This window comes from Prionailurus viverrinus, unplaced genomic scaffold (assembly GCF_022837055.1).
Source record: "Prionailurus viverrinus isolate Anna unplaced genomic scaffold, UM_Priviv_1.0 scaffold_62, whole genome shotgun sequence".
In the NCBI taxonomy this organism is placed as follows: Eukaryota; Metazoa; Chordata; class Mammalia; order Carnivora; family Felidae; genus Prionailurus; species Prionailurus viverrinus.
In genome coordinates, this window is record NW_025927624.1 from 815,538 (window position 1) to 839,534 (window position 23,997).

The 23,997-nt window shown below is 39.1% G+C and overlaps 2 protein-coding genes and 1 pseudogene across 2 annotated transcripts in view; 1 reads left to right on the forward strand and 2 right to left on the reverse strand.

The window, feature by feature from the left end:
• LOC125159794 (ankyrin repeat domain-containing protein 26-like) overlaps positions 1–6,329 on the reverse strand; it is a 34,066-nt gene extending 27,737 nt beyond the window's left edge. The window contains exon 1 of the mRNA XM_047848413.1: positions 5,941–6,329. Within this exon, the coding sequence (XP_047704369.1) occupies positions 5,941–5,958 (18 nt within the window). The 5' untranslated portion in view covers positions 5,959–6,329. The remainder of the gene's footprint in view (positions 1–5,940) is intronic.
• LOC125159788 (ankyrin repeat domain-containing protein 26-like) overlaps positions 1–23,997 on the reverse strand; it is a 708,468-nt gene that overhangs the window by 584,604 nt on the left and 99,867 nt on the right. The window lies entirely within an intron of this gene.
• On the forward strand, positions 19,496–22,355 carry LOC125159791 (dnaJ homolog subfamily C member 10-like; annotated as a pseudogene).

A 23,997-nucleotide genomic window follows, 5' to 3' on the forward strand; every position in this document is an offset into this window, starting at 1 on the left:
TTTAGTCATAAAAAAGACCAGTCAACAGAATATTCTAGTTCCCCTGACGGGTATAGCTGCCTAATGAAACTTGCATGTATATTATATAGCTTTTGTGACTGACAGAAACGAGTTGGTCAGTGTATCTACCTCATTGCTCCCACTTAGGATGTACAATGAGAATCCTACAAAGGAGGGTGAGAGTGGGATGAAATTCACTGTTCCACTTGAAAACAGTTGTGGTTTCACTACATAAATTAGAATCTTGAATGGCACATTAGTCTTTTCTGAAATTGAATTCTGAAATCTCTGAAAGGCTGATTAACTCAAGTGAATGGAAAAAAAAATGAGTTTCTGAACTTTCAATGGTAGGAGCACTATGTTACTAGGTAAGGCCCTGACAGAGCAGCCATTTCTCCTTTTTCACTGGCATTTCTTTTCCTTTACAAAATCCAACAAAGTAAAAAGGCTATTCTTTGGGAAGGACGTTTGCATAATGACCTGCTAGTCATTGTTGATGAAGAGAATAAGTTGCAAATTTGTAATTATAAATTACAACATATCATCATTAAAAGAACTCTTTCTGAAAATCTCACTGAAGGGTTGGGTTTACAACAGAAAGTCAGAATGCCAGATGAAATGATCACTCAAAGACTGGGGACGTTTGAAACACGCTGAAAAATATTAGCAGGGACTCACACATCTGTATGACAATGTTCACAGCACCTTTATATACAATAGCCAAAAGGAGGACTAAACCAAATGCTCACTGTGGTATATACAAAATGTTGCTCTTCTTAGATTCTCACAATATTTTTATTTAAATCTCACTACAAACATCATTGCTTTATGAATTCAATCAACTTCATCTACATAGAAGAATTACATCACTAGTAGCAAGCAGAAACAATATCAACCAAATATTTTGATCAGTGAAAATTTCCATATGATCCAAAACATTCTTATGTACTACTACTAGTGACATAAGGATTCCTTTTCAGGACAATCATTAAGAGATCGACTTACCAAACTTGCCTTTAGCAAGTTGCTCTGAAGATCTTGAATTTGGGCCGCTTGATGTTTGATGGTTGCTTCTTGCCTGGCATTTTTAACCTTTAGCCTAAAATGCAGATCTTAAGATAATTATTCTCACACATAATTTTAAAACTGTATCATGTAATTTCTGAACAAGTGAGGGTATTGCAGAAATTCTTAAAATTGTATCAAGAGGATGATTTGGCAATTGTGCCAATTTTCTCATTGTGTTTTGTGGTAATGGTGCAAAATTGAGAGATAAGATGCCAAAATTTTGCATTTCAAAATAGCTCAAAGCTGGAATTTGTATCCAGCTTAACAATGATATACTCGCATAACTAATACATTTCTCATAGTACACTCCTTATCTGCTTTATAAATAAACAAGTTATTTTCTGTGAGGTTTAAATTATACTTTAGCATATGATCTTTAATCTTCTCAGCGTATCTTTCGGCCTCTGCATGTCGTTCCTGTGCTTCTTGTAACTAAAATAAAGAAAAAATAATACTTTTAAATACTGTCAATCTAGTTGAACACCATCACCTGTTTCTGTAACTAAATGCTTTTGTGGTTTTTTTTTTTTTTTTGTTATTTTATACTTGAAAGAGAGACAGAGAAGGAGAGAGCACACACAAGTGGGAAGGGAGTCAGAGGGAGAGACAGAGAAAAAGGTAAGCAGGCTGCAAGCTCAGGGTGAAGCCTGATGTGGGGCTCGGTCTCATGACCGGTCTCATGATGTGGGGTTTGGGATCATGACCTGAGTGGAAATTAAGAGTCAGGACGCTCAACCAACTAAGCCGCCTAAGCACCCCTGTAACTGAAATCTTATTGGACCCAGCCACACTCTCCTCTACATGCTGAATGATGGCTACTTTTAGGTCATAACAAAAGAGTTCAGCTTCTACAACAGAGACTATGGCCTACAAAGCCGAAAACATTTCAATACTGGTACAGAATAGTTTACCAATCTTACTCTCCTACAAAAACATAACATTGTTAATGGTTTTAAATTATATATGATGAGATAAAAATACAAATGTATCTACTGGTCAAATGGAGGAAATATAGGAAATTACCTTATGGTAAACATTTCTGTTTTCATATTCCAAGCACCATATCAACTATGATTTTCAACATTCACATAGGTGAATGACATTGCTGTTCTCGTGATTATGAAACTGAACATGCTGTTTTCAGTGACAACGAGATATTTCATGGAAGAGTTTGACAAGCAGTATCCTAGTAGGAGCCAGAAAGCCTGGGTCTGAATTCCCAATTCTGCTGGTTATGAGCTGTATGACCTTAAGCACAGTACCTAAAACTTCCGTGTCTCAGTCTCTAAATCTGTAAAACGAAAGTAATAACAGCACCTACTGGGGTACCTGGGTGGCTCAGTCGGGTCGGCGTCTGGCTCTTGATTTCTGCTCAGGACATGATCTCAGGGTCACGTGATTGAGCCCCACATCCAGCTCTGCGTGGATAGCGAGGAGCCTGCTTGGCATTCTCTCTCTCTCTCTCTCTCTCTCTCTCTCTCTCTCCCCCCCCTCTCTCTCTCCCTACCTGCTCTTCCCACAATCTCTCTCTCTCTCTCTCTCTCTCTCTCTCAAAATAAAGAATCTTATAAAAGTGATCTGAAAAATAAATAATAATAGGATCTACCTCACTGGGATCTTGGGAATATAAAATTAGGAAATAATATGTGAACAACTTAGAAGGGTACGTGGCACATAGTCAGCTCTAAGTGTATGCATTTAGCATGATTACTGTTGCTGTATTTTGCGTTCCAATACAATGAGATAGTTAAGGCAGGTGGCATGCCAATACAAGTGGTCCCCTATACAAATTATACTGAAGTCATTCTTCATACCACCGCAAGTGGCAGCAAATGGGGAGCATGAGGCCCAGAATCTCTCCTCAGTACTTCACACAACTTTTGCCAATGCCACTAGCAAACGGTACATTTTTCCCCCCGCTTATAATACTTTTAACTAACTCCCTCTCTATACTACTCAGTGGACAATACTCACGGACTACGGTACAAATAGCACCTCTTACATTGAGTAATAGATGCTTTACATGACCATCAGACGCAAGGGAAAGCCACTGACACGGAGATAATGGAGTCTTGCTAAACCAAAGTTCCTCAATCATTTCATGCCCACACTGTTTACATTAGGCTGCTTTAGCAGGTACTCTGATGAGGAGATTAAGGCTTTGTGGTAACAACATATCAGAAAAGCTTGCCCCAGAGCTTTGCAGTTGGTAAAGTGCTACACATCTGTAAATCACAGCACCAGCTGCATTAAGGAAGAAGTATTTCAATTTCTCCTTTTCTATTAACCATTTGCTTAACTTTTGAAGCTTTGTCCATCTATCACGCTGCTTCTCCCCTTGCAGTGGACTTGAACATTCTTTAATGTATCGTCTCATCCACAGATTCAAGGTTTGTTCACTTATTTCCTTCTTTTACACTAAAATCTAACTTTCACTCCTATCATTCCACTAAGACATTTTGAGGGTCATCAAGAACCTCTTTTTTGTTTTTTAATTTTATTAAGGTCTCTATCCTGCTTCACTTTTCAGCAGCAGCTGAGAAAAATGACCATGCCCTCCCTCTGCTCTTTTAACCACACCTTATTTCTGAAGGACGGCAACCCCTGACATTAAGTCCTTGCCCCTTGCTATCTGTGTTTTGAATTGCTTTTAAGGCTTCAAAACCAGATTCTCTAATTCACATTTCCAGCTTTGGCCCTTTTACCTAGGCCACGTGTACTTTTCGCTCTTCCATCTAGGTGCTCACAGACAACATCTCAACCACGCACTCAAAAATCATTACTTTCCTAGCAGTGCTATTGCTGGGTCATAAAGACAGATACCATATGGTTTCACTCTTATGTGGATCCTGAGAAACTTAACAGGAACCCATGGGGGAGGGGAAGGAAAAACAAAAGAGGTTGTTAGAGTGCGAGAGAGCCAAAGCATAAGAGACTGTTAAAAACTGAGAACAAACTGAGGGTTGATGGGGGGTGGGAGGGAGGAGAGGGTGGGTGATGGGTATTGAGGAGGGCACCTTTTGGGATGAGCACTGGGTGTTGTATGGAAACCAATTTGTCGATAAATTTCATATAAAAAATCATTACTTGACATGGAGTACCTTTGTAGACAGCTAATCGTGTACATTTTATTTGGACTCTTTTCGGTGTTACTTTGAGTGTGTTTTTCTTATTGAGTCTTAGGGAGCACCCTTACCCTTAGGATGCTGACCAGCATACTTTGTCTCGCTTTTCCTTATAACACGACATTTATCACAAGGGCTGGATGATCACTGGTTTGCCTTTGTTTCCTTTTGAGTAATTTCTTCATCCATAGAGATTTCAACTTACGGAGGTCTTCTGAAGTTCCTTTCAGACCCATACTTGACTATATTGTTAGGAAGGTTAAGTTGGCTAGAGCTACCTCTTCTTCCCAATCCAGATTCTTCACCTCAAAATTGTGTGCATCAAATATCTTCACCCAGGTAGCCCCTGGTTTGGGGATTCAGGAGATAAGGACCTTCTAGAGAAGTCAGAGCTATGGACTCAGTTGCCTGAAAGCTATCTAAGTTTTTGTTTCACAGGGAACACTTTAAAGTGGCAGGTAATTTCATGCCATAACCCTAATTCCTTTCTATAGAGATGTACAGAAAATCCCTCGTTATTCTTTAATAAGCTTCATCAGTTTCGGATATCCTTACAGATTTTAGTTTTTGAGACCTTAATGATTTCTTTAGGACACAGTAGCAGGACAATGCCTAGCACCCTCATTCATAGGAGACTGATCAACCGAGTATCATGTTACTCGCATGAAAAGTTCCTTGTTACCATGTGACTCATTTATAAGACGTCTAGAAGAGGAAATAATTTTCAATGTCTCTTCAGCCACAAAAAGGACCAGTCAACAGAATATTCTAGTTCCCCTGACGGGTATAGCTGCCTAATGAAACTTGCATGTATATTATATAGCTTTTGTGACTGACAGAAACGAGTTGGTCAGTGTATCTACCTCATTGCTCCCGCTTAGGATTTACAATGAGAATCCTACAAAGGAGGGTGAGAGTGGGATGACATTCACTGTTCTGCTTGGAAAACAGTTGGGGTTTCACTACATATGAATAAATGAGAATCCTGAATGGCACATTAGTCTTTTCTGAGATTGAATTGTGAAATCTCCGAAAGTCTGATTAACTCACGTGAATGGAAAAAAAAAATGAGTCTGAACATGCAATGGTAGGAGTATTATGTTACTAGGTAATTCTCTGACAGAGAAACCATTTCTCCTTTTTCACTGGCATTTCTTTTCCTTTACAAAATCCAACAAGGAGAAAAGTCCATTCCTTTGAGAAGGACATTTGCATAATGATCTGCCAGTCATTGTTAATGAAGAGAATAAATTGCAAACTTGTAATTACATATTACAACAAATCATCATTAAAATAAACCGTTCTCAAACTCTCACTGAAGGGATGAGATTACAAGAGAATTCAGAATTCAAGATCAAATGATCACTCAAAGATTGGGGACGTTTGAAACACGCTGAAAAATAGTAGCAGGGAGTCTCACACATCTGTATGCCAACGTACACAGCAGCATTATTAACAGTAGCCAAAGGTGGACTAAAATGCTCAATGTGGTATATATAAAATGTTGCTTTTTTTAGATTCTCACAAATTTTTTTTATGAAAATCTCACTACAAACATCATTACTTTATGAATTCAATCAACTTCATCTATATAGAAGAATTACATCACTAGTAGCAAGTAGGAACAATATCAACCAAACCTTTGCAACAGTGAGATTTTCCATGGGATCCAAAACATTCTTATGTACTACTACTAGTGAAATACGGATTCCTTTTCAGTAGGACAGACATTAAGAGATCGACTTACCAAACTTGTCTTTATCATGTTGTTCTCAAGATCTTGAATCTGGGCCGCTTGATGTTTGATGGTTGCTTCTTGTGTGGCATTTTTAACCTGTAGCCTAAAATGCAGATCTTAAGATAATTATTCTCACACATAAATTTAAAACAACATCACATACTTTCCGAACAAATGAGGGTATTACAGAAATCCTTAAAATTTTGTCAAGAGGAAGATTTGGGAATTGTACCATTTTTCTCATCGTGTTTTGTGGATAAGGTGCAAAATTCAGAGATAAGATGCCACGATTCTGCATTTAAAAATAGCTCAAAGCTGGAATTTGTATCCGGCTTAACAATGATATACTGGCATAACTAATACATTTCCCATACTACACTGTTTATCTGCTTTATAAATAAACAGGTTATTTTCTGTGAGGTTTCAATTATACTTTTGCACATGATCTTTCATCTCCTGAGCACATCTTACGGCCTCTCCATGTCGTTCCTGTTCTTCTTGCAACTAAAATAGAGAAAAAATAATTTTAACCACTGAAAATCCAGTAGAAAACCATCATCTGTTTCTTTAAATTTTTTTTTACTTGAGAGAGAGACAGAGAGAGAGAGAGAGAGAGAGAGAGAGAGCATGCAGAAGTGGGGAAGAGAGACAGAGGGAGAGACAGAGAAAATTGTAAGCAGGCTGCTAGCTCAGGGTGAAGCCTGATGTGGGGCTCAGTCTCATGACCGGTCTCATGATGTGGGATTTGGGATCATGACCTGAGTGGAAATTAAGAGTCAGGACCTCAGCCAACTAACCCGCCCAAGCGCCGCTGTAAGTAAAATATTTTTGGAGCCAGCCACCCTCTCCTCTACATGCTGATTGATGGCTACTTTGAGATCATAACAAAAGAGTTCAGCTTCTACAACAGAGACTATGGCCTACAAAGATGAAATGTTTCAATACTCTTACAGAATAGTTTACCAACCTTACTCTCTTACAAAAACATAACGTCGTTAATGTTTTTAAATTATATATGATCACATAAATGTACAAATATATCTATTCGTCAAATGGAGGATATATAGGAATTTACTTTATGGTAAACATTTCTATTTTCATGTTCCAAGCACCACATCAACTATGATTTTACATATTCACATAGGTGAATTACGTTCCTATTCTCGTGATTATGAAACTGAACACAGTGTTTTCAGTGACAAGATATTTCATGGAAGAATTTGAGAAGCAATATCCTAGTAGGGGTCAGCATGCCTGGGTCTGATTTCCCAGTTCTTCTCATTATGAGCTGTATGATCTTGAGCACACTACCTAAAACTTCCATGTCTCAATCTCTGCATCTGTAAAATGAAGGTAATAATAGCACCTACTGGGGCACCTGAGTGGCTCAGTCGGTTCAGTGTCTGGCTCTTGATTTCAGCTCCGGACATGATCACAGGGTCATGTAATTGAGCCCCACATCCTGCTCTGCATGGACAGTGAGGAGCCTGCTTGGGATTCTCTCTCCCTCCCCTCCCTTTTTCTCTCTCTCTCTTCATGCCCTTCCCCAAAATCTCTCTGTCTCTCTGTCTCTGTCTCTCTCTGTCTGTCTCTCTCTCTCTCAAAACAAAGGACTTTAAAAAAGTGATCTCAAAATAAATAATAATAGTATCTACCCCACTGGGATGTTTGGAAGATTACATTAGGAAATAATAGATGAACAACTTAGAAGGGTACGTGGCACATAGCTCTAAGTGTCTGCATGTAGCATGATTACTGTTGCTGTAGTTTGTGTTCCAATACAATGTGATAGTTTAGGCAGGTGGCCTGCCAATACAAGTTATCCCCTATACAAATTATACTGAAGTTATTCTTCATTCCAACACAAGTGGTAGCAAATGGGGAGCATGAGGCCCAGAATATTTCCTCAGTACTTCAAAAAACTTTGCCAATGCCACTAGCCAACCGTACTTTTTTCCACTTATAATCCTTTTAACTTACTTCCTCTCTATACCACTGAGTGGATGATGCTCACAGACTACGGTACAAATAGCCCTCCTTGACTGAGTAGTAGATCCTTTACATGACCATCAGAGGCAAGGGAAAGCCACTGACATGGAAATAAATGAGTCTTGCGAAACTAAAGTTCCTCATCATTTCATGTGCATACTCTTTACGTTAGGTTGCTTTAGCATGTACTCTGATGAAGAGATTAAGGGTTTGTGGTAAAAGCATATCAGAAAAGCTGTCCCCAGATATTTGCATTGGTAAAGTAATACAAATCTATAAGTCACAGTTCTGGCTGTGTAAGAAAGAAAGACAAATTTAGCATGCTTTTTCATAGTGAGAGGGAAAAAAATACCTAACATTTGATTGAACATTTCTCCTCTATTTGATTAAGTGCTTTCATTAATAGTTTTACTTATATAAGCGTGTGTGTGTGTGTGTGTGTGTGTGTGTTTGTACAGAGATATACACACACTTTTTAACGTTTATTTTTTGATACAGAGCACAAGACTGAGTGGCGCAGAACGTGCGGGACACAACAGATCCAATTAGGCTCTGCTGACAGCAGAAAGCCCGATGCAGGGCTCCATCTCAAGAACATGAAGATCATGACCTGAGCCAAAGGCAGACTCTGATCGGACTGGAGCCAGCCAGGCACCCCTCAATTTAGTATTTCATTTCTTAGCATACATTTAGAATAAAAGCTTTGCTATACCAATGTTTCCAAGAAGAGTTTATTGATACGGTATAAAGTACTTAATTTTATCGGAAAAACTGTTAAGTTAAAGTATTTTCAATTTATACAAGGTTAAGTACCACCCGTATCAAATATTACTATCCCTTAAATGTATACTTAGGAAGACGAAATTACCTGTCATGAAAAAAAAAAAAAAACAACAATGTCAAATAAAGGACTGAATTGTTCTGCACAGGCTAGATGACAAGTGTCAAGAGAGTTAAAGCTAATGGGAGTTAGAACAGTCAGAGAAAGTTCATTGGAAAGGAGACTGTGAGCCAAGTCTGAACAACATAGGTTTACTCAAGAGGAACAGAAACTAAAAAGACAGTAAGGACAGCATGTGTAACGGCTGAGAGATGGTGAAATCAACCCAATTAACTCAGAGGATAAAATCTGATGGCAGAGACATTTAAAATGGGTGTCCACACAAGAACTACATAAATGTTCATAAGCAGCAGTATTAATAGGCAAGAAGTGGACACAACCCAAAGGTCCATCAACTGATGAATGAACAAGGGCCTTAACCCACAATGGAGTACTGTTGACAATAGAAACAAATGAAGCACTGATATAAGCTGTAACCGACACAGATGAACCCAGAAAACATTAAGTAAAGGTAGCTAGTCCCAAAGTACCACACGTTGTGTGACTCCATTTATATGAAATATTCACAAGAGGCAACTCCATTGAGAGACCAAGTAGTAGACTGGTGGTTGCCTGAGGCTGGGGGCAACGGGTAAGGGTTTCCTTTCAGGGTGACAAAAACATTCTACTTGATGGCAGTGATGGCTGCACGAGTGTACACAGAGACAGTGAACTGTGCGTGGCAAATGGGTGACTTTTATGGTATGTGTTTTGTACCTCAAAATAGCTTTAAAAAAAACCCAATGGCAGGACACAGAGAATGTTCTTAATTCTCGCTTTTTGGTGCCCACACTATACATGATCTGAATATTTCCGTGCTTTGACAATATGTCTAAAAGGCAAAGAAAATGAAGGAAATGCCTAAGTTCAAGTGGTTTGTTAAGTGATCTTTCTGTACAAGTCATCCTGAAATCAATATGCAGTCTTCTCAAACGTGAAGATGAGAACTAAGACAATTATCTGAAACATCCCATTAAACATTATCTTCTGATTTGATCCAGCTTGCCTCGTCATGGTAATAGAGATATCAGTAAAAAAACATTGTTTAGTAGGGGACAAAAGTCTCTTGGGACACCTGGGTGGCTACGTCAGTTAAGCGTCCAATTCTTGCTTTCAGCTCAGGTCATGATCTCATGGTTCATGAGACTGAGCCTCACACTGGCTCTACACTGACAGCATGGAGCCTGCTTGGGATTCTCTCTCTCTCCTCTCTCTGCCCCTCCCCTGTTAACATGCAATCACACACTCTCTCTCACTCTTTTTCTCTCAAAATAAATAAATAAAATGTAAAAAAAATTTTAAATTAAAGAAAGAACGAAAAAAGTCTCTCAATTTCTGTGAGGAAGGATACAAAAGCCTCAACTTTCCTAAGAGTAAGTATTATAAGAAAACAATGTATAACACAAATAGGAGAAGGAGAGGCAGAAGTTTACGAAATAAATGTATTGTAAAGGGACAGAAATCATAATAAATTAATTATAATGAAAATACCAAAGAATGCGGTCCATGGAAATTGGTATCCTAAAACACTTTATATCATTTAACGAGCTATAAGTTAGGTGGTAACAGGTTACATTTACTACATACCTGACTTGTGATTTGAGCTAATTTCTTCTTGAGATCCCGTGTTTCATCTTCTAGACGAAGATATGACGTAACCTCTGGGGAAGCCTCTGACATAGACTTTTTCTTCAGAGTATCAGCCAGTTCTTGTTGAAGTTGTCTCGCAACTACCTAATAAGACATTTCTGTTACTGATTTTCTAAATCATCTTATTATTAAATTATGTTAATAATAGACAACTCTCACACACGTACTTTGAGAAATATCAACACATACATCAATTCACCGTCTTTTTGTAACACATACACATTCCTGTTCACTGAATTCAGTTAGAGACACAAAAGGTGTTATCTCCCTGCCTAGTTCTGATATTTTATGGTGTCTCTTTCCAGTCTTAGCATGACAATTTCATCCTGCAACATGTGGTTTTTATGCAACCAATCTTGTGTTTTCTCATGATTATCAGAAAGCTAAGTAAAACCAAGCACATTTTCAGATAGCACTCAATAAAATGGCAGTATCATGATTTTCTTTGAAATGAAAGTATAATCTGTGTTTAAACAATGAAAAGGTTGCAGGGGGTGCCAGTGTGGTTCAGTTGGCTGAGTGTCTGACTCTTGATTTTGGCTCAGGGAATGATCTCACATTCTGTGGGTTCAAGCCTGGCATCAGGCTCTGTGCTGACAGTCAGGAGCCTGCAAAGGATTCTTGCTCTCCCTCTCCCTGCCCCTCCCCTTCTTGCATTCTCTCTCTCTCTCTAACGAATAAAGAAACACGAAAAGAAAGAAAGAAAGCAAAAGAAAGAAAAGAAAAGAGGAAGGAAGGAAGGAAGGAAGGAAGGAAGGAAGGAAGGAAGGTTACAGTAAGTGAATATCCAACTGGAAAAAAATAACGTTGGCTCCAAATCTCAAATTTTAGACAAGCATAAGTTCCCAAAAGTTCAGAACTTGAACTGAAGATAATGAAGGCATGAAAGTAAAAAAGAATTTGTGAGAAAAGTGTTCAGAATCTCAGAATTGGAAAAGCCTTTCTCTGATTTACAACAAACCAGAAGGCCTAAAATAAAAGATTAATAAATCTGACTATACTTAAAAATTGAGTTTACAGTAGATATCGAACACAGAAACCCCACAGTAAAATCCTTAGCTCTGCATATACTCGGAGAGATTAAATTTCCTAAAATTCTTCTTTCCTGAGAATATTTCATAGATATCTACTTTGCTACCATTTCTATAGTCAGTTATAAGAATTATATCTATTGGTAACTGAAAAATCTAGGCACTGTACTATAATAGAAACACTTCTACATACATCAATGAACTCATTTGGTTATCACAATTCTAGAATGGAGAGATTAAAACGGTGAGCTGCAGGACTCTCCCCAGGTCTTCTCACTCCACAACTAGTGCTCTTGCACCAACCACTGCCACTTCTCTAGTGTAAATACACAAGTACGAAAGAAGTCTTGTATTTCAAAATACTCATAGGAAATAAGGGGAAATTTATACATCTCTTAGAAAACCATGAGATGATTTACTGCTGCAATAACTTGCATTTCCTCTTCATGTTGAAAACAGTAATAAATATAAAAGAGGGGAAATACACTCAGCTATTTTATTAGGAATAAAATACCTATCAATAAATTATCATTAAGTATATATCACAGCATACCATTGTTATCAAAAGTTCCTTGTAATGAAATAGGATGCTACTTGAAGCAAAAGTGTTACTTTTCTCAAAAGTAGGAGACTTGATACCGAAAATATGATCAGTGAACTGGCTACACTTGTCCTCCTGTCCATTAGCGGAAGTGTTCACCTAAACTATTAATATATCAAGGCAGTGAAGTAACTGTTCAAAACTAAAACACATGTTGCTAGTAGCAATTGTTTTGAGATTAGGGAAAGCTCATCAATTCCTACAGAAAGTAATAAAAGCCTCTCCTTTGGACGAGGACATTATGAATGTCACTAGTTGTTGCAGACAGTGCATTTAATCAAGAATATTATTTTATCCAGTGAAGCAAAAATGCCACCGTCCCCCATGACCCTCCACAAAATATATGTGCTTTTAAAATCCTCTATAGTTTCCATGATGAACAGAGTTCAGTTTCATATGTACATACACATATATATATATATATACATATATATACACGTATACACACACTTATGTATATATACATACATATACATATATATATATATATATATATACACACACACACACACACACGGAGAAAAAAGTAATAATAACTAAAAAATAGAATGTATACAAATACATACACACATGTACTTCAAAATAACTAAAGAAGATACCTTAGAATTAGTTTTCTTATGAGCCATTTCTAGCTCCTTTTGCTTGCAAAAGAGATTGTTTAGACTTCCATCTTGTAAGACTCTGGCCTTCTGTTCTGGAGAAAGTTGCCACTGAGTGTCACTGCGCTCTTCTACAACCTGGAGACACATTTCATTATGATTCTGGTCTCAAACCGTTAAAAAAAGAAGGTCAAAAGCTGAAGAGGAGAACTTTAAAAAAAATGTTCAAAAGAACATGATCCCATGTTTTAATTTATTTTAAACCTAAATAATATATATTGAGTCAAAGGGATACTATAAAATATATATGTATAATACTACACTATGTAATATAGATGGAAATACAGTTTTTATCAAAAACTGATTTACCTGATTTTTTGTGGCCTTCAATTCCGTGTTTAGCATTCTAAGAGCGAGTTCAACTTGTTGTTTTGTTTCAACTTCTTTCTTATATTCGTCTTCTTTACTTCTTAACTTTTCCCTAATATTTTCATATAACATATCAGTATTTCTTCTTTCTTCTTCTTCTTCTTCTTCTTCTTCTTGTTTTAAGGTAAATCTGCAATTACATGTGCTTCTTTTAAAATTTGTTTTGTTAGACATAAAAAGTTCATTTTATGATACGGTTCCACATAAGTTGGCTTATTATCCAAATGAAAAATTTCTATGGTCTCCAATTGTTTTCCTTGTAGGGCTCATGTTTTTAATTTGTCACTTCAATCTCTTCCAAACCATATATTATACAGTTGAAAAGAAGCCAGAAGAAAGCATTATGCAACTTCGTTAGTTTTAGTCAGTAATAACTCTGGTAGATGTTGTAGGAAAGGAAGTTTGAAATTATTCAGGAAAGTTAGAGTTGAAAATTACCCCCTTTCCCACAGGTATAATTATTCCTCCATAGGACAGATAATTCAGTTTCTCATTAAAAAGAGAAGTTGCTGTTTATAAGCAAGTTTATCAATTCACTGGAAATAAAATTTCCACTTGACGAAACCTTACAGGTACCTCCAAAAATGATGTGCAGTGAAAGAGAGCATCTGTGGATGTTGTTTACACAACATACACGTGCAGATTACTGTCATCCAAGACTACGCTGACGAGTCTAATATCTGTTGCCTATGCTTTTCGTTTCTTCTTCCACAACACTTGCAACTTACCTTGTTGATGATTACCTACTTTATGAATCACTTAAACATCCCTTCTAGAACAACACAGGATATGTATTAATTAAGTAAACAATAAAGAGTAATATGACCTTTCAGCATACACTTTTGAATTAATTTTATCTACCTATGACAGAGATGCTGAAAAAACTTCTCAGTAACCACTTTCCGTATTACTTTTTTTTAATGTTTATTCATTTTTGAGAGAGAAAGGGAGAGCCCATGCAAACAAAGGGGGGGCAGAGAGAGAGAGAGAGGGAGGCAGAAAATCCGAAGTGGGCTCTGCACTGACAACACACAGATCGATGTGGGGCTCGAACTCACGAACCCTGAGATCATGACCTGAGCCAAAGTCGGACGCTTGACTGACTGAGCCACCCAGGCGCCCCCATTTTACTTTGTTTAAATTTTTTATGGAGAGAGAGATGACTCAAGTGAGTGAGGGTGGAGAGAGGGAAAGAGAGACAGAATCCCACGAGGGGCAGACAGAGAGGGAGAGACAGAGTGAGAGAAGAGGAGCTCATCCGAAGCGGGGCTCGTGCTCAACCAAATCAGGGCTTGAGCCCACCCAAAGCAAGGCTCAAACTCACGAGATCATCACCTGAGCCGAAGCCAGATGCTTAACCAGCTGAGCCACCCAGGCACCCCCACTTTACCTTTTAACACCTGCATGTTAAGATGCAAATGGAATCAATTTTGGCGAATTTTAATGTCTTGAGAAAAATGACCATTTTATACTCTGTTGGTAGGTACAGAAAGTAATATAAACTTTGCTGAGAACAATTTAAAAATATGGATCAAAGACCTTTTTAAAAATTTTTATACTTTAACCAGATTACATTATATTGAAGAATTGACCCCAAGCAAGTAACCAGCCATGTAGAAACAGATTTATATAAAAGACATCCCTGAGAGCATTAATTAAAATACAGAGAGATGAAAAGCAAGCAGAATTCAATCTCTTAAATAATGATGTTTCTTGGACTATGGTGGACTTTCATATGGCCATTAAAATTGTGATTTGGAATATACATTAACGTATTAGAAGTATTCACTGTTAGGAACTTGCTGTGTTATTGCCAAGAATCGCACACCTCACAACACTAAACAAGTATTCTTTCCAGGAAAATCCCATAAGGTAAGTCAGCAATTACAAAACTGCCCCTACACATCTGTAGTATAAAAGGAAACAGTTGAAATATTTCCTTAAAGCCAAGATGCTGTACCTCAAACTGCAGAATTCACGTTCCCATTCCACTTTTTGATGTTCTAACCGTGATATCATGTCTTTGGCTTCCTGTAGCTCGTTTTGTAGTGCACTAACCATTTTGTCCATTTTTGTCATTTTTCCCATAAGAAGTTTACAGTGCTTTTTGTTAAGTTTCCTTAATTTCTCATAGGAAACACGTATATCTTGGATTTTCAAGAAGCCAGCATAATCTGCATCAGAGAAGAAACAGAAATAAAATAGATGAGTACTTTTTGCATATACAGGCCTGTGCATCTTCAATTCACTCATTGACACATTGAGTAAATATATACCTTCAATGGAAGATGTTATACTCAGCTCTACAGATGCAATAGAGAAGACCCCCTGGCTCTCGATTAGCTTAAAGTCTAGTGAAAGAGAAAGACAACTCAAATGGTAATTCTAAATTCAGATAGTTCCTATTAGAAGACAGAGTTCTGTGATCATAACTTGATCTAGATTGGGCCCAAGGAAGATAGATGTCCCTGAGGAAGAGATAACTATACTGAGGAATGAAGGATGAGCAGGAGACAATTAAGCAAAGGAGGAAGACAAGCACTCTCGACAGTCTAGAGCATGTGCCGAAGTTTCACTGTAATCTGCTTCTGGCCAAGATGGGGTAACACGTACTGATTGATCTTCCTACCTGAAGCAAGCAAAAACAAAACAGACAAAATACAATTTTAACATGATTTTCAAGACACAGAACTTCAGACAATGAAGGACAATGATCCCTGAAAACAAAACACGTTAGCCTAACATGTATGCCCAAGCTCACTGCCTTGAGAGAGTTTTCAGGCTACATCACAGGAGACATAAATTATTTAAGTAGATTTCACCAGACTCCTTGAGTCGTGGTGGCAAAACTGAGAGTCTGGTGAAGGCAAGGCAGATAGAGACGACAGGTCAGCATCCAGGAGAGGAGAAAGCAGGACACAGAAAGAACCCTGGGCATCTGCACAGGGTCCCCTTTGGCTATTCAGCAGAGTAACAACCAGTGCATACATGGAAGGAAGTCATCAAGGGAAAAAAATCTGAAGAGTAGAGGAAACACTGCCTGGTGCTCCCACAGCACGAGGGACAGTATCTATTCACATTAGCTAAGATAGAAAAACTCATAATTTGTCTTAGGCTGATCACAACTCTGGATTCGTCCAATAATTTGTAAGAGCAAGAATAAAGGATCCAACTGTTTGTAAGTAACTTAACTATATCTCCAAACAAAGCATGAAAAGATAACTAGAGGCATGGCAGCTATTGTTTTAAAAACCAAATAGTACTTACAGAGATGTAAATTATGTTAGCCATGAACAATACGATGGGTAGGAATAAACACATATTAGACATCACAAAACAAAAGACTGAAGTTTAACATTGGAAACCTGGGAGAAAACTTCAACTGGGAAATATACAATTGCCCAAAGAGGCAGGGGAAAGGGACAGGAAAAAAATATGGCCCAAATCTTCCTACACCTCATGAAAACTATAATCCCACTGACCCAGGAAGGATATGTCTAGGAAAGAAGAAATGGAAGCCAACTCTTGTGATTTGCCTAAACTCTATACGATGTGGTATAACATTACTGGAAGGGAGACTGTGATGCTGAAGCCATAGACTATAAACCCTAACCAACCACTAAAGCAGCAAAACTGAAAAGTTCTAGCTAGGAAGCCTAAATAAATAAGTGAAAAAATGAATACATGAATAAATGAATACATGAATAAATAAATAAATGGATAAAACTGAATCATAAAAATTCCTCCATTAAAAGAAAGCGGAAAAAGAAGAGAACGGGAACAAGGAGCAGATAGGACAAATGCAAATCAAACAGCATGATGACATATTCAAATCAACTATCTCAAAAATCACAGTAAATGGCCATTTGTAGCAACGTGGATGGAACTGGAGAGTGTGATGCTAAGTGAAATAAGCCATACAGGGGCGCCTGGGTGGCGCAGTCGGTTAAGCATCCGACTTCAGCCAGGTCACGATCTCGCGGTCCGTGAGTTCGAGCCCTGCGTCGGGCTCTGGGCTGATGGCTCAGAGCCTGGAGCCTGTTTCCGATTCTGTGTCTCCCTCTGTCTCTGCCCCTCCCTCGTTCATGCTCTGTCTCTCTCTGTCCCCCAAAAAATAAATAAACGTTGAAAAAAATATATAAAAAAAAAAGAAGAAAGAAGCCATACAGAGAAAGACAGATACCATATGTTTTCAGTCTTATGTGGATCCTGAGAAACTTAACAGAAACCCATGGGGGAGGGGAAGGGAAAAAGAAAAAAAGAGGTTAGAGTGGGAGAGAGCCCAAGCATAAGTGACTCTTAAAAACTGAGAACAAACTGAGGGTTAATGGGGGGGTGGGAGGGAGGGGAGGGTGGGTGATGGGTATTGAGGAGGGCACTTTTTGGGATGAGCACTGGGTGTTGTATGGAAACCAATTTGACAATAAATTTCATATATTGAAAAAAAAATCACAGTAAATGAAAACGGTCTAAAAGCCTCAACTAAAACGCAGACTGTCAGAATGGATAAAAAAGGAAGACTCAACTATATGCTACCTATACAAAATGCACTTTAAATGTCAAGACAGAAATTTGTTCGAAAGACAGGAATATGATATACCACACTAACACTTGACCAAAGAAGGCTGAGCTAGAGTGGCTATATGAATAGCAGACAAAACAGTTTCAAGCAAAAAAAAAAAATATATATATATATATATATATATATATATATATATAACCAGCAATAAACAACAGGTCATTATATAATCATAAAAGGGTCAATTAAGAGCAATCTTAAATGTTCATGTATCTGTTAATAGCTTCAAAGTACATGAAGCAAAATTGATAGAACTGAAAAGAGAAATAGGCAAATTCACAATTATAGTCTGATATTTCAACACGCTCAACATCAGCAAAGGCATAGTAGACTTGGCCGCCACTATTCTTCTCAAGGATCTATGGAACACTTACCAAAAAAGACTATGTTCTGGGTCAAAAATAAATCTTAATAAAAGGAAGAAGTCAAGAGGCCTGAAGTCATAATAGTGTGTCCCCTGCCACAAAGCAATCAAATCAGAAATCAAGCACAAAAATATCTCTGGAAAATACTCAACTATTTGTGAACTACAGAACACATCGAAATATCTCCTGGGTCAAAGAAGTAATGAAAAAAGAAAAAAAAATTAGAAAGGATTCTGAACTGAATGAAAATGAAAACATAGTAGAATTTGTACAGTTCTGCTTTAGTGGCACTCACATGAAGACTGATAGCACTGAATGTATACATTAAAAAAGAAGAGGGAAGTGCGGTGCTCCTTGCTGCCTTTGTGGCTCCTCCCCCAGCTTCCCAAGGCACCCTGCCCTGCCCCACCCCACCCTGGCAGTGGATGGAGAGCAGGTGCTTTGTTCACAGAGCACAGCAGGCACTTGGGTGGGTGGGGGCGGGGTCCGCCAATGCCAGGAATTGAAGGTGGGGGAGTAGCCGTAGGAGGAGACCCCCCTAGACTGAGGTGGGCATGGGCCGGGCCCCGGGTTCTGCTGGAGTGAGAGGCGGCGGCGGTGGCACAGGCATGGTCCTTCTGGAAGGGAGAGCCCAATGCCTCTGCACCTGTCTCCCCTCCCTTCCTCTCCGCCCCTGCCATGGGTTTTGTGTTCTAGCTCCCCATCTTTTTCTCACTACCTACATCATCACCCTTCTTCCGACTTTGCTTCCCAGCTTCTTGCGACCCTTTCTCTCACTTAAGCCTCAGTTACTCAGGCTCTTTTCACCCTAGTCTTGCCGGAGATTTCATATGCCAGCAGTCTCTCTCATGGGATGTCCCCATCCTTCCCCTCTCCCCACATCCTATTCTGGGCTGATGGCAACCAGAAATCCTTCCTATTGCGTTTACCGGCAGTTTCCACCTGGCCCTGAAGCTTGGCGCAGATCAAGTCCACCACACCCACGCTGAGAAGGACCCCTAGGAGAACCACTTTTCCCATGGTGGTATTGGACAATGTGTTCTCGATTTTCCTCTGGTTGCTTATTTTAGTCTGAATATTTGTCACTCTCCACCGCTATACTTTAAAAACGTATGTTTTGGTTGCATGACAAGGAGTTAGAAATGAGCCAGAGACCATTCGCAGGTAAGGAGAAGATTTAGACATTTAGGATTCAAGGAAGAAAGGAGAAACAGAATGTTAAGAAGGTTAGATTTCTGAAAGTATTTTTATATCTTTTGTGATCTGAGGAAGTGGAGATTACTGAGCCTACACAGATTGACATTTTGGGAGAAAATTTCATGGTGCTTGATTTGCTCTTGGAGTAACGTGAACACAAGTTCTCAAACCTGCATATTCTCTCAGTTGGAACCAGCTGTATATCTGAATGTTCACTTTCATCAGAACTTGTATCAGAGAAAGAATGGGAGTATGCTTCAATGAAAATGACTACCTCCGGGACCTGAAAAGAGTCATTCTGTTTCCTAATAGTGTATATGGCCATTTTCGTGGGAACAGATCAGCATTTTTACAGTTTACTTGGAGTATCCAGGACTGCAAACAGTAGAGAGATAAGACAAGCTTTCACAAAGTTGGCATTGAAGCTACATCCTTATAAAAAACAAACAAAAAAAAAAACCCAAAAAACCAAAACGAATAACCCAGGGCACCTGGGTGGCTCAGTCAGTTGAGCGTCCAACTTCCGCTCGCTCGGGTCATGATCTCACAGGTCGTGGGTTAGAGCCCTGCGTCGGGCTCTGTGTTGATGGCTCGGAGCCAGGGGCCTGCTTTGGACTCTGTCTCCCACTCTCTCTGCCCCTAACCCACTTGCATTCCGTCTCTGTCTCTCTTAATAGGAAATAAACACTAAATAAATAAATAAATAAATAAATAAATAACCAACCAACCAACCAAATGTATAATCCTAATGTACAGAGTGATTTTCAAAGATAAATAGAGCATATGAAGTACTCAAAGATGAAGATCTGTGGGAAAAGTATGACAAATACGGAGAAAAGGGACTTGCAGATGATCCAGAAGGTGGCCCGTATGAAAGCTGGGATTATGATCGTTATGATTTTGGTATTTGTGATGATGATCTTGAAAGCATGACATTGAATAGAAGAGAAGTGGATGCTGCTGTTCATTCTGGAGAACTGTGGTTTGTGAACTTTTACTCCCCAGGATGGTCACACTGCCATGAATTAGCTCCCACAGGGAGAGACTGTGTTAAAGAAGTAGACGGATTACTTTGAATTGGTGCTGTTAACTGTGGTGATGATAGAATGTTTTGCCGAATGAAAGGAGTCAACGGATCTCCCAGCCTCTTCCTTTTTAGGTCTGGAATGGCCACAGTGAAATATCACGGGGACAGATCAAAGGAACGTTTGGTGAGTTCGCCATGCAGCACGTTAGAAACCCAGTGATGGAATTATGGACAGGAAATTGTGTTCACTCCATAGAAACTGCTTTTGCTGCTGGTATTGGCCAGCTGAGCACTTTTTGTTGCAAAGGAGGAGATTGTTTAACTTCATAGACACGACTCAGGCTCAGGGGCATGTTGGATGGTCTGGTTAGTGTAGGATGGATGGACTGTGCCACCCAGGACAAACTTTGTAAAAGTCTGGATATTATCACAAGTACTACTGCCTATTTTCCTCTGGCGCCCCATTAAATACCAGAGAGAAAAGCAGCGTTTTGTTCCTTAATTCATTGGATGCTCGAGAAATAGATTTGGAAATCATGCATAGTCTTCCAGATTTTGAGCTACTTTTGGCAAATACACTAACGGATCGATTGGCTCATCATCGGTGGCTCTTATTGTTTAGTTTCGGAAAACATGAAAATCCAAATGATCCTGAGTTGAGGGAACTAAAAACTCTACTCAAAAGTGAACAATTCAAGTTGGCAAGGCTGACTGTCCCTCTGCACCAGACATCTGTAGTAATCTCTCTGTATGTCAGCCATGTCTAGCAGTATTTAAAGGACAAGGAACCAAAGAATATGAAATTCATCATGGAAAGAAGATTCTATATGATATACTAGCCTTTGCCAAAGAAAGTGGTAATTCTCATGTTGCCACACTTGGACCTCAAAATGTTCCTGCCGATGACAGGAACGGTGGCTTGTTGATTTGTTTGTGCCATGGTGTCCACCATGTCAAGCTTTATTGCCAGAGTTACAAAAAGCATCAAAGCATCTGCGTGGTCAGCTTTAGTTTGGTACACTAGATGGTACGGTTCACGAGAGACCCTGTAACACGTATAACATTTAGGCGGATCCAACAACACTTGTATTCAACCAATCCGAGGTTCATGAATAAGAAGGACATCACTCTGCTGAACAACAGATCTTGGAATTCATAGAGGATCTTAGGAACCTTCAGCGACCTCCCTGACACCCACCACTTTCAATGAACTAGCTAAACAAAGAAACCAGGATGAAGTCTGGATGGTTGACTTCTACTCCCATGGTGTCATCCATGTCAAGTCCTAATGCCAGAATGGAAAAGAATGGCCCGGACACTAACTGGACAGTTACTGCGGGCAGTATAGACTGCCAAAAGTATCATTCTTTTTGTGCCCAAGAAAATGTTCAGAGATACCCTGAGATAAGATTCCCTCCCCCAAAACCAACTAAAGCTTTTCAGTATCACAGTTACAATGGCTAGAAGAGAGATTTGGGGCACGGGATTTCGACCTCAAGCATCCACAAATCTAATGACTCAGACTTTCGATGAAAAAGTTATACAAGGGAAAAATCACCGGGTGATTGAATTCTATGCTCCTTGGTGTGGACCTTGCCAAAATTTTGCTCCAGAGTTTAAGCTCTTGGCTAAGACGATGAAAGGAAAAGTGAAAGCTGGAAAAATAGGCGGTCAGGCTTTGGCTCAGACATGCCAGAAAGCTGGCATCAGAGCCTATCCGACTGTTAAATGTTATCCCTATGAAAAAGCAAAGAGAAACATTTGGGGAGAGCAAATAGATGCCAGAGATGCAAAAGCAATCGCTGCCTTACTAAATGAAAAATTGAAAAATCTCCACACTCATGGAGAGAGAGATGAGGATGAAGTTTAATGATGTGAAGATGAAGAAAAAAGAGAAAAGGAATTCTAACCCATGACATCAGAGGAACATCTTTGTAGGATGTTGCTACATTCTGGGTCACAATAAAGGAACATTATCACGGAATTGTAATTGCACCGTCTGAATTCTGTATAACATTGGTATAATTGAAGGGTCTGCAAGCTTTTTCTGTAAAAGGCCAAACTGTAAATATTTTAACCTTTGTAGACCATATACTTTTGTCACATAGTACTTTTTTTTGCTTTGTTTACAACCCTTTAAAAAATCTAAAACTTTTCTTATCTCAGGGCCATACCCAAACAAGCCAAGCCACATTCAGTCCACGGGCCATAGATTGCTGACCCTTGGAAATGATACTAAAGCTGCCCGGCTCAAACAGGAGCCTGCTCTGTCACGTACATACATGTCTAGGGTCTATTCCTTAAAGTTTTGTGGCTGGCCTGAAAGGAAATAATTTGATATTTATTTACCTGTCTGAAAAATTGTGTGAAATGGATTGTGGCCATAGTGTAATTTAAAAAAAGCACACCCCCCCCACACACACACACAATGTGGCAAGCAGATAGCCTATTTTCATGGTGTATTATAGTAAAGAGATTTTCTTCTTTTTTCTTTCTAAAGGTTGAAGAACTGATTTTAATTTTTCACAATTGAGAAAAATTTTGGTAAAATAATGCCAATAGATTTCTACAGTATATAGAAGAAGAAGAACTAGGAGGGAAGTAGGGGGAGGAGAAGAAGAGGAGGAGGAGGAGGAGCATAGAGGAGGCGCAAGAAGACAGAGGAGGAGGAGGAGGAAGGAGGAAGAGGAGGGAAGGAGGACAGGGAGATGGAGAGGGAAAGGGAGAAGAAGAAGAAGAAGAAGAAGAAGAAGAACAACAACAACAACAACAACAACAACAACAAGGAGAACGAGGAGGGAAGGATGAGGAGCAGAAAAGGAGGAGGAGGAGGAAACAGGAGGAGGAAGAGGACAGAGGAGGAAGAGGAAGGAGGAAGAGGAGGGAAGGAGGACAGGGAGATGGAGAGGGAAAGGGAGAAGAAGAAGATGAAGAAGAGGAAGGAGAAGGAGAAGAGAAGAAGAGGAGGAGGAGGAAAGAGGAAGGGGAAGTGGAAAGAAGGAGGAGAGGGAGAGGGAGACAGAGTGGGAAAGGGAGAAGAAGAAGAAGAGGAAGAAAAGAAGAAGGGGGAGGGGGAGGAGGAGGAGGAGAGGAGGAGGAGTAGGAGGGAGTAGAAGGAAGAAGGAGAGGAGGAAGAAGGAGAGGAAAAAGAAGAAGAGGATGAAGAGGATGAGGAAGAAAAAAGGTCTGAAATCTATGACATTGGGTTCCACCTTTTGAAACTAGAAAACTAAAACAAATTAAACCCAAACCAAGCAGAAGAAAGGAACTAATATAAAGACAAAAATCACATGAAAGAAAGCAGAAAAACGATAGAGAATAATCAATGAAACCAAATGCTTTCAGGAGGTGAAAAAAGGAGAAATTTCTACCAAGACTGATCCCAAAATGAAGAGAAACAACGGAAGTATTAACAATATATCAGAAATTAGTAATGTAACTAACATTACTGGAAATTCACAGATACTAAAAAAATAACAAAGTAATATTATGAACTGTATATAATTAATTTGACAACTCAGATGCAGTGGGTAAATTCCGTGAAAGACAGAAATTATCAAAGCTCAATCAAGAGTGAAGGGTGCCTGGCTGGCTAAGTTGGTAGAACATGTGACTCTTGATCTCTGGATTGTGAGTTCAAGCCGCATGTTGGGTGTAAAGATTACTGAAATGAAATGAAATGAAATGAAATGAAATGAAGTGAAATGAAATGAAGTGAA